The sequence below is a fragment of the Sciurus vulgaris genome, assembly GCF_902686455.1.
Source record: "Sciurus vulgaris genome assembly, chromosome: 11".
Classification (NCBI taxonomy): domain Eukaryota; kingdom Metazoa; phylum Chordata; class Mammalia; order Rodentia; family Sciuridae; genus Sciurus; species Sciurus vulgaris.
The window spans coordinates 72,022,000-72,034,228 of NC_136472.1; the positions used below are offsets into that span (position 1 = coordinate 72,022,000).

Below are 12,229 nucleotides of genomic sequence, written 5' to 3' on the forward strand. Positions count from 1 at the left end.
AAGGAAACAGGATTAAGCCTCATATAAAACCTACCTCTGGACTTTTTGGTGACATGAGCCATTAAATTTTCTTCATTGTTAGAAAAATAAGGTACTTACTGATTTCTTATTAGGCTGGCTGCTGTCATATCCAGTGGTAACATCCCGTATATGCAATATAGTAAATGTCCCACAAGATTTTGGATATTCTTTTGGAGAATCAAAATTGCGAAGCCTTTCGAATATACTTTTGATGGTAGGTGGATCATAACACAAGAAATATGAAGTTTTTGACATATGATAACCGTATCTGCACAAAGATTTAAAGTACTAAAATCAGATTTCAGATAACTTTAGAAATGTACACATTAAAGACAAACCTATTAGAATAGTTCATAGAAAGTGGCAGTCCCTAAATCAATTTTAATGTTTTTTTTTAAAAAAGGATGTTAACTATTCTTCAAAAACAAATTTAGAAGCCAGGCATGGCGGTGTATGCCTGTAATACCAGTGGCTCAGGAGGCTGAGGCAAAAGGATGGGGAATTCAAAGCCAGCCTTAGCAATTTATCAAGGCCCTAAGCAACTTAGTGAGACTCTGTCTCAAAATAAAAATATAAAAGGCGGGGGTGCAGGGGATGTGGTCAGTGGTTAAGCACCCTGGGTTCAGTCCCCAGTACAAAAATACAAAACAATACAAAAACAATTTATAAAACGAAGGATGGGACAAAAAAATTGAAAGAATTGCATATGAACTTACTTTTCATAAACCTTAATAAGTTGCTCCGTCAATGTTATACTCATGGTTTCCAGGTAAGACGCCATCTCAGCAACAACAACAGCTGCACTCACCCCATCTTTATCCAAAACAGAAGTTCCACATAGAAAACCTGGGAATTAAAAACATCTTTAGAATAGGGAGAAACTTAATTCTACAATTTCATTAGTTTCAAATTTCTTCAGAAAAGGACTAGTGAATTTAAGAGCCTAGAAACAGATGAAATCCACCAAGATTGAAAGTATTCAGGGGACCTTTAAGTTTCTTTTTTTCTGATGAGACATGCATCTACATATTTTTGAATTCTCTGCAATTTTTACAACTCAAAACATAAAGTCAGAAGGCAAAAAATTCCTCCTACAGGATTGTCACATTTAAAAAAATGTTTTCAATCAAATTTCAAAAGATTTTAATATTTACTACATACCAATAGACTCTTCAAATGCAAAAAGGACTTCTTTCCCATTTTCCAGGAGATCTTTTATCCTACTTCCAATCCATTTAAAACCTGGTAATGTTTCCTGAAATGCAGAGGAAGTACTATATAGTTTAAAGTGACTCTTCCATAAACTTGGAGAAAAATCTATCGATAAATGCACATAATTCCTGAATGGTGGTCTTCTATTAGGTTCTTGGGTCCACAAAGATTTATACAGTGGTAAACATATAGTCTACAGTATAGTAATAGATGATTTATACCAAATAGAATCCCATGTTTATATGTGCTGCTGAAAATAGTTACAAAGTAACATAAATATATACCTATATTATTATCTTTAACATAGGTACTATATATATTTGTTAAGTACTATATTAGTCCTATTTATTAAATACTCTAATAGGTACTTAATAGCACTATAATAGCATGATCTTTTCTTTTTTTAATATATTTTTAGACGTTGATAGAACTTTATTTTATTCCTTTATTTATATGTGGTGCTGAGGATTGAACCCAGTGCCTCACACAGCTAGGCAAGTGTTCCACCACTGAGCCACAACCCCAGCCCATAGCATGATCTTTTCTAAAGTTCATAAACAGTTGCCAGAAGAGAGGCTCAGAGATTAAATAAATGTGCCCAAGATGAAGCATATACAAGATGGAGGCAAGTTTCAATTACACTGCTTCCCAGCAATTGTCCTTTAAGCCATACTATAGCACTAACTAAGAGAGCTGGTGATTTAGTCTTCCCAAGTAATCAAAAGCCATTATGTTTTTAGCAACACATTATCAAAACATATGCTTGAAACAAGTACACCTTTCCATAGCACTGTGACCTAAATAAAACCACCAAGACAATTACCAAGTAATTCATTAATAATTATATTTGAGGAATTTTCATCTGATGAGCTTTAAAGACATGCCCTGTTCTAGAGTCAACACATGCACACTTTTCTGGGGTTTTCCAATACTAACTTTTTAAAATATCTTTTTCAGTTGTTGATGGACTTTTATTTTATTCATTTATTTACATGCAGTGCTGCAAATTGAACCTCACATGTGAGGCAACTGCTTTACCACTAAGCCACAACCCCAGCCCTACCATTACTAATTTAAATTTCCTAAATCACTTTTCTATGAAAAATTCACCAAAAATAAAAATGCTGGCAATCCCCTCAAACCAAAACAAATTTATAATACTGATGTTCAGAATCAGGTTCTTTTCTTTCTTTTGTGCACATACTTTTCTTGATATAGAAGAAACACATTATAGTAATTCAGAATCTTAGGCTTGAATAAATTTTCAGTATCTTCTGCTATTGGTATTTTTGGAAGTCTAAGATTTAAAACTGTATTTCATAAAAATAAGTACAATTTTCTTTTACTCAGTCAATTAGTATTGAGACTTCTAGCTTGAGTATGACTCAAGGAAAATGCCTTGAGGTAACACTTTCACTGACATCTGGTAAAGATGGCAGAGTAAAAGTAATACAGCTGGCTTTGGTCCAAGTAGCTGCAAAACTGGTCTGCCTAACTGTTTGAGGTTCACAAAGATTAATGATGTGGTTGAGATAAAGTCATTATGATGATGAGGAGGAAGAGGATGAAGATGATGTAGAACCAATCGATCTCAGTTTGCAAGTTAGAAGTCTACTTAAAAGTTTATTTATTAATACTGTGCTTGAAGAGTATAAACAAAGGGTTGATGGCATTTACAAGCTTTTTGGGGTAAAGTCTGTGTTGGTGATGAGGTCACTAGGAAACAGATTTTCCATCTGAAAACCAGATGTATGAAATAATATGTGCTAATGTAATTTTTGGAGAAAATGTCATCAAAAATTCACATACTAGATGAATTTGACTCTGGGTATCTAAGTAATTAAAAATATTGAGCAAGTATCAATGATTAAAAAATGAGGGAATCATAAATGAGTCAATGAAAAGTCAGTTTTCCTGGAGTCTTTAGTGTATAGAAATAGGTTTAGAAAAGCAGCACATGGATATTATTTATTCTTACTTCAAAATGAAATCCTTCTTCAAGTGCAATTGCTTTCAAAATTTTAGAAGAGACAGTGGTGGCTAACATATAAACATTCTTCACATCAGCATTTCTTGGTTTATTTTTCTTCCAGCAATCAAACATCCACCATCCAAACAATGCTGCCAGCTCATTTCCCGTGAAGACTTTCCAACGACCACTGTTGAAAGAAAATTCCAAGTCAAGACCTTTCTAGTTTCTCACTGAAACTTCTTTACTCTAAGCCCTACAAATTCTCATCCTTCAGATAGGAAAATCCTAAAGCTAGGCGACTTTAAAAAATTAATCATTTTTAGTTATATACAACATCAGGATACACTCTGAAATTATTACAAAAGCAAGAAAAACAGCCTGTTCCAATTCAGTTCTATAATATGGGACTTTTGAGAAAATATTTACTGCTACTTTTACAAATGACCTGGGGTAAGAGTGGTTATAATTGCTCTCTCTCTCCCCGACCCTTCTTTTTTGTACTGGGGATTGAACCCTGGGGTATTCTACCACTGATCTATATCCCCAATCCTTTTTATTTTTTTATATTGAGACAGGATTTTGCTAAGTTGCTGAGATTCAACTTGAACTTGGGATCCTCCTGCCTCAGCTTTCTGAGTTGCTGGGATTATAGACATGTACCACCACACCTATTTTATTCTTTTACTTAAAGAGAAAAAAATTGTGATAAGTGTTTAAGTCTACATAAAGACATATGTCATATCAAAATGCTGAAAATACATAGCAACCCAGAGGACTAGGATTAGGAAATGATTATATTGATAAAGCAATCTATTGAAATAGGCTGTGTTTAAAATTAATATTTTCAAATATATAAGAATGAGAAAAATGCTCACAGTATAACTGGCATGGAAAATAATCAAGATATAAAGCTATATACAGTATGACCACAGTTTCACAATTTTATAAGAACAAACATATCTTTCTTTCTTTCTTTCTTTTTGTGGTGCTGGGGATTTAAACCCAGGGCCTTGTGCTTGTGAGGCAAGCACTTTACCAACTGAGCTACATCCCCAGCCCCTCACATCTTTATTTGAGTAGGAAAAAAAGGAAGGAAATGTTGAAGTATTGACTTAGGTAGTTTTCTCTGGATGGTGGGGTTATATAAGATTTATTTTCTTTTCTTGTATTTTTACTATTTCAATGAGCCTGTAAAACTTAATTTTTTAAAACACTGCTTTTCAAAGCTCAAACTTTTTTTTTTTTTTTTTTTGATGCTGGGGAGTGAAATCAGGGTCTCACACATACTAGTCAAGTCCCCCACATTGTGTTTTGTAGTCCCAACCCCTCATAGCTCAAGCTTTTAATCAAATAACAGATTCTACTACTTACTTCTCCTGAAGTTCTGCCACTGCCAGTCGATCTGCATCAGGATCTGTGGCTAGCACTATCCGGGCATTTTCTCTCTCTGCCAGTCTCAGAGAAAGTTCCTGAAACAGTAACCCCAAATGCTGGATTGTATTGAAGAACCTAATCAATACTAATATTCCTAAATGTAGGCACTATGTTAGCGATATGAATTTTAGAAGGCATACAATGTGGCTAAATTTAAAATAAGTTGCTTAACATAGGGACGCCTATCATAGATTTCCAACAAAACACAATTATGACTCCAGAATAATTTAAATGATATAAACTAAAATGGTTTCTGCTTTTGTAAGTAATCTCTGAACTGTCAATAAGTTCTATTTATTCTGATGGTTTAATTAACTAATAATAATTTAAATATTAAAAAATACCAGCACAGATTCTCCTTCTTCAGGATTTGGGCATTTAACAGTAGAAAAGTCTGGATCAGGATCTTTTTGTTCTGGTACTGGAATTGGAGGCTTAAAACCAAACGCTTGAAAAGCCAACTGTACGTAGTCATGTCCGACCCCATGAAAGGATGTATGCACAAATTTCAAGGTGGTCTTTGAGTTTAATTCCCTGTAAGGTAAAAGTCACCAATCAACATCATAAAACTTGCTACCTGTGATATAATTCAAAACACTTAAGTTTGAGTGATTAAAGCCTTCAGCAGAACTGTAAGATATTTTTAAAAAATATTTTTAGTTATAGATGGACACAATATCTCTATTTTTTAAAAATGTGTTGCTGAGGATTGAACCCAGTACCTCACACGTGGTAGGCAAACACTTTACCACTGAGCCAACCCCAGCCCTGTAAGTTTTTTTTTTTTAACTATGTGGTATTAAAGTAAATTTCAAAAGATTTTTTATTCTCCCTTTGTGGTTCAACTTCCTAACCTGGATTGCTTCCCTCCATTTCTATACCAATATCCTAACCAAGCTGCTATAGTATCTCTTACCAGATTAATCACAAAAACTTCCTAAGTAGCCTTTCTTATTCTCTGCAGACCCCTCCTTTTTTTCTTTCAAGTCCAGCTAAAACTCCAAAGTTCCTAATTTCAATCACCTTCTTTTATTGTCATTTTGATTACCCTGATCCTTCAAAACCTTATCCTTCACTGAACCCAGCAATGTACCTTTTCCAGACCTGTACCAAAATAGCACAATACTGCTAGAGTAAATCTCAAAAAGGGTTGAAGAGCTTCACTTTCAAAGGGCACTCAACAATGCCAGGCAATCCTACTTTGTTACTCAAAAAACTTACTATTTTACTCTCTAAAATGGTATAAAATCTTTTCTTCTCTCTTATTCCTTTTCCTTCACCTAATACATCAATAATACAGACATCATCTGATGGGAACTTCCTAATCTTCCTACATCAAATCCACAATCTAACAGCATCCATGTATCTTTTCCTTCTTCTGACAACAGTGAGAAAGTGTTCTTTTTTCTCTCAAAGGTCAGTGCCTCTACTTTGACTCTGATCCTCATCTATTCTCACTCAAGAACTTTACAATTCTTGTCACCTCTCCTTTCTGCATCATTTCCATTAACGTCCACTCACAGTTTCTTTGGGTGTTCCACACCAAAACTTTCTACATTCTTATCTACTACTTACTAACCACTCTCTGTAATAAATAAAACTATTAATTAAAATAAAATTTTATTATGACAATTTTCAAAATACACTTAAGGAGAAGAATGCCTAATATCAATATACTTATCACTTCAATTCAACATTTATTAACATTCCATTAATTTAGTTTTAAGACATCAAACTATTTTACATACAAATGCTTTAGTATTTAAAAACATAACCATAATACCAATATTGTACCTGGCAAAATCAACAATAATTTCTTAATGTCATCCAATATCCTCCCTAATGTTCAAATTTTCCCCAAATGTCTCAAAAATACAGTTGGGTTTACTTGAATCAGAACATGAATGAGGTCCACATCATCTGGTCACTATGTCTCTCAAGTCTCTTGTTATCTATACATATTCTTTCCTTTCTTCTCCAATCCCCATGCCTTATATAGAAGAAACTAAATCATGTGCCCTGGAGAATTTCCTGCATCTTGGGTGGGCAGATTACATCCTTTTTGTATTAACATGTTCCCCAAAACTGCTTTTTCTATAAATAGGTAGGTGAATCCCAAAACAACATTAGATTCAATTTCAAATCTTTAGGCAAGAACAGGTATTGAATCAGGAGGGGAGGCATATAATGTCAATCTTACTTTTAATAGTATTGATTCATCATCTTGTCATCTTGATCCATCCATCAAAAATTTCCCAATAACTTTTCACTTACAAGTCTTAGCAGCCCTTGATGATCATCACCTTTTATTAGTGGTAATAAAATAGTGATGTTTTAATTCTTTTATTCATTATGCAATTGTTTTTTCTTTAAAAATATTTATCCTTCAGCAATTATTTAATTAACCTCTAAAGTCAGTTCATATAGAAAAGACAAAAGAAGATCTAAGCATTTATCAATTTGCTGATTGAAAATTCAGAATTTATCAAATTTCACAATGAGTAATTTTTAATCTAGCAACTCTCAAAGGTGACCAATGAAGTGTTTGTGTAGTGTTAGTACCAGCCAATGACCTTGTATGTTTAATGTCTTAATTCATTACAGTTAATTTTTTTTTTTGGTTTTTGGTTTTTGTGGTACTGAGGGATTAAACCCAGGTCTTCAGGCATGGTAGGCAAGAAGTGCCCTATCAGTGAACTACTCTTCAAGCCCTTGTTTTGAGACAAGGTTGTGCACACCTATAATCCCAGTTACTAGGAAGGCTGAATCAAGAGGATTACAAGTTCATAGTCAGCACGGGCAACTTAGTGAATATTCTTTTTGATGCCCAACTGTCCAATCTTTGGTCAACGGAATCTCCCTTCAAGTATGCTCTTATATCCTTCTGATATGATCCCATCTCTCCCAGTACTTCCCTCACTTTATAACAGAGAGAGACTGAGACAAAAAAGACAGATAGACAGAGATAGAGATACAGATACAGATACTGAGATTGATCCCAGAAGCACATTTTTTTGCCCCAGTCCTGGATTTATCAATTTCTCCAACAGTCCTAGTTCCTTTTAATGGGAAATGTTATTTAGAAACTACAATCTGTGCTTTAAGTCTTTTTAGCAACAGAATTAGTAATTTGGAACAAAGTAAATAAATCATGAGTTCATACTAATGTTTCAAATTCAAACTTAAAATATAATCTTAGAATTACTGTAGTTTACATTTGCTTCTCTTATAGTAAAATTTTAGTTCCTTGTTGACATCAAAATAAATATCCATTTGTTTTATAATACACCTATGTATATGTATATGCATATTTATATCAATAAAACCATCAATGGTACTAATAATAGAGATGCCAAGTACAATTCAGGTGTGTGGTTCTTTATCCTTAGATATGACTCATTAGAAAATATAGTAAAATTTAAAGTTATTTGAAATCTGTGTGATTATACTTTCAGCTTGATATATAATTAGATTCATTTGTTAATTTGCTTTCGCACATATACTTTTTCAAAAATAATTTAACCTTTATTTTATTTAGTTATCTTTATGTGCTGAGGATTGAACCCAGGGCTTCACTCATGCTAGGCAAACGCTTTACCACTGAACTATAGCCCCAGCCCCTGCACATATACTCTTTAAAAAACAAGAACTTAAAAAAGCAAAGATAGAAAAGATCAAATTGGTTTTGGTGGTACTAGGAATTGAATCTATGGGCATTCTGCTACTAAACTATAACCCCAACCCTTTTTATTTTTTATTTTGAGACAGGAGCTCAATAAGTTGCTGATGCTGGCCTTGAACTTGCAATCCTCCTGCCTCAGCCTCCTGAGTCACTGAGATTATATGCATGTGTCACCATGCCTGGCTCAAATTCCTTTTAGATTTATTATAGCTAGCATTTAGCTAGTACTATAGCCCACTTATCATTCTGAAAGGAGAAGCAAACAACTGATAGCTGTGATGGGTAAACTTTTGAAAAATAAAATAGAGAAAAAGCTAAAATCAATTTTGTGGGATAGGCATCTTACACAGAAGAAATACATATAATTAAGTATAATTAGTTTACAGCTTTACTGAGATATAATTTGCTTACTAAACAATTCACCCAGTTAAAGTATAAAATGAAATGGTTTTTACTATATTCATAGAGTTGTTCAACCATTATCACAATTAATTTTAGAACATTCTTTTTTTAATTAAAAAATTTTTAGTTGGCAATGGACCTTTATTTTATTTATTTATATGTGGTACTGAGAATTGAACACAGTGCCTCACACATGCTAGACAAGCACTCTGCCACTGAGCCACAACCCCAGCCCTAGAACATTCTTATTACTCTCAAAACAACTCTAAACCCCATTTTTGTCACCCTCCGAACTCTGATTTCTCCCACCCATAGGCAACCACTACTCTATTTTCTATTTTGGTCTCTGCAGATTTACCTATTCTGGACATTATATATGAATAAGATCATAATATGAGGTTCTTTGTAACTGGCTTCTTTCATTAGCATGCTTTCAAGGTTTATGAACCTTTAACATAATCAATACTTTCTTTTTATTGCTAAGTAATATTTCATTATATGGATAAATCACATTTTATTTATCCATTCATTACTTGATGGATGTTTGTGTTACTTCTACTTTTAGTCTGTTATTAGTACTACTTAGCTATAATTTTAATATAATGAATAGAAAACATTTTTATCACTTTTTCTTCCCTCACTTGCTAAACTTATCCTAAGGTAATACCATCCTATATTCCCACTTGGTTACCTGTGAAAACAGATCTTTTTCAGATCTTCCATGTATCTCCTGCAAATGTCCTGCAGAGGATCTTTCTTCAGTGGACTGGTGTCCACTAAATTATCATTCCAGGAACCATTCCAGGGTTCTACACATTCCTCTATACATTTCAGAATTTCTTTATCATGAGGAGATGTGATTTGAGCACCATTTTCCCAATAAACCTAGATGACAGGTAAATATTGCTATAATTGATGTACTGAAATACTTAAATGACCTTTTCTTAGCTATAATAGAGATCTTTGGCTTTAAGAAGCATATCAAATGAATCGAGAAAAAGAATGTCAGCATGAGACTAGTAAATACCAAAATACACTGATGATAATGATTCCACAGGCTCAATAATAAAATAATTATGTATTATTTCCTTTTTTAAGAATTTGCTTAGAAAACAATATAAGTAAAATATAAGCAGGGCAACATGACAACATTAGAATATGCATTCACCACAGTATCCAATCATACTCTTAGGTTTATAACTGCATATTAGAGATGATCTAAAAAACCACAAAATATCCCATAAAACTTCATACTATTAAACTCAACATTATAAAGTGATTCTGTTTTGTGATACAGAAGTTGTTTTTATATTATAAATTAAAGTAGAATTTATGTCACACTAAATAAAATCTGTATCAGGAAATATAATTAACATGTCAATTATCCACATACATCTCAATAAGCTTTCAGTTTGTCAAGTACTTTGATCAACACAGCATTAGGAGCTGTTATCAAAAAAGCAAAAAACATAAATTCTAATAATTTACAGGATCTCAAAATTAAAAGGGACTTTGCTCAGAGCGTATCTATGCTTATTTCTACCATGTATATGACATGAATTCTATTGCATCCCAAATGAAGGAAAGAAAAATACACTTGAATATGTACTATGTACTAAGCTCTATGTCAAGCAATATTGTGAACTATGTACATTGTTCTTGTTCTTATGTACATTATGTGTCAATTAAAAATAAATATATATTTTTAGGGGATGGGGTTAGAGCTCAATGGTAGAGCACTTGCCTCACATGTATGTGAGGCACTGGGTTTGATCCTCAGTAACACATAAAAATAAATAAAGGCATTGTGTCCATCTACAACTTAAAAAAGTTTTAAATAAAATACAAAAATAAATACACATTAAAAAAATTCTTGTTCTGAAAGCAAACACCTCAAATGAAAGATAAAATAGCAAAAAAATTACAATTAAATACATAGCTTAATTCACAAGAGAAAAGGGAAAGCTCTAGGCAGTGGGGAAAAAGGAAAGAATTGAAAACCAGAGTGATAAGCTTGTAAGGGTAATGTTATGGGTTGCCTGGGGTTTGGGAACTGTTGGTTTATCTAGTTCCTGGGTTGAAATGACCATGTTCAAGGGAGGGAGCTGGAACTGAGACCCCCTAATAAAAATGGGAGTCTTAAAGTGTTTCATGATTAGTCAAAGTATAGAACAAAAAGAGTTCTATTCACTATTATAGGGAGATCATGAGGAAGCAGGTCTATTTCTTCTTGGGTTCCAGGCAATTAAAAATGTTTTTCAGCTCTTTGTGTCTGCTACCTGGTTCTAAGTCCCAAGCCACTTCCACCACGATGTTGTGCCTCACCTTGAGCCCAGAGCAACAGAGTTGGCCATCTATAGACTTAGACCTCTAAAGCCCTTTAGGATGTGACTTTCTGGAGAAATAAGTCCCAGATACTTCTGAGCAAACAGTGATCCCACTAACATTAAAGCTAGAGGTGTTGCTTGGCCATTTTAAACCTCTTATACCAGTAGACCAGCAGATATAAAAAAGCATTAACACACTGGCAGGGCCACTTGACCCTGATTTTCATAAGACTGCTACTACAAACCAGGTGCCTAAGCGAATATTTTTTGTACTCAGTTTACTGGGGTATGGTACTTCTATGTCTCGTTTTAACTGTAAATAAAAAAAGTATAGCAGCCATGGACTAATATAGGCCTTATTACCAATGACCCATCAAAGGGTCACCTCACAGTATGATCGGCTGACAGATCTGACTCCATGAGAATGTCATAGGCCAGACTCTAAGGGAAATGACTAAACTGACTCCATTTTGCTCTGAGACTCCATGTTATGTAGGAAATAAGCTTCTCCTATGGGAACACCCCAACATCAGTTACTTAGTGTGACATGTTTAACAATACAGAATGACAATTCCTATGTAAAGAAAAATTGCTTTCTTTTGATTCCTATTGCTCCTAAACAATATACCATGTAAACAGTGATTGTGTGGATGTTAGTAACCATTCTTTAGTTTGTACCTAGGTAAGGGTCATTTTGACCCACTTCCCCCTCTGTTGATGATCTCATGATGTTAGTTTGTAATTTCAAATCATAGCAACGGACACTTATGATTGATGTGATTTTTGGTATAAGAACCCCCACAACCCTATGGTTGGGGCTGTTCTCCCAATAGCCATTTTTTTGGGGCATTGTGTGAGATAGTCAGCCGGCCGGCTTAATAAAGACTCTCAAATTTGGACTTCTCAGTGGTGATTGGTCTGTTCTTAAGTTGCGCCCCATAACAACAGGACTAGCCATCTAGACGAGAAAAAATAACTACCAAAGGAGCAGGGAAGTATAAAGGGTGTGGTCAAAAACAGCGATATGAGTAATCAATTAATTCATCAGAAGCAAATGCAACAGTCAGGGCTGTGGTCCATCCCATAAATCCTCCTTTTATATGTATTTTCAAGAAATTCTGACCAACCAGAATCCTAAATAAGCTGGGCCTGAATGTAATGAGTCAAATGAGAATGGGA

General features: G+C 34.0%; 1 protein-coding gene across 1 annotated transcript in view; it reads right to left on the bottom strand.

Annotated features, from left to right (window-relative positions):
• The window catches only part of PGM2L1 (phosphoglucomutase 2 like 1), a 63,019-nt gene that overhangs the window by 18,080 nt on the left and 32,710 nt on the right, over positions 1 to 12,229 (bottom strand). Inside the window, exons 6-12 of the mRNA XM_079105170.1 lie at positions 9,415 to 9,608; positions 4,984 to 5,173; positions 4,577 to 4,674; positions 3,212 to 3,392; positions 1,183 to 1,276; positions 738 to 867; positions 100 to 289 (exon numbers count right to left, since the gene is read on the bottom strand). Of these exons, the coding sequence (XP_078961296.1) occupies positions 100 to 289; positions 738 to 867; positions 1,183 to 1,276; positions 3,212 to 3,392; positions 4,577 to 4,674; positions 4,984 to 5,173; positions 9,415 to 9,608 (1,077 nt within the window). The remainder of the gene's footprint in view (positions 1 to 99; positions 290 to 737; positions 868 to 1,182; positions 1,277 to 3,211; positions 3,393 to 4,576; positions 4,675 to 4,983; positions 5,174 to 9,414; positions 9,609 to 12,229) is intronic.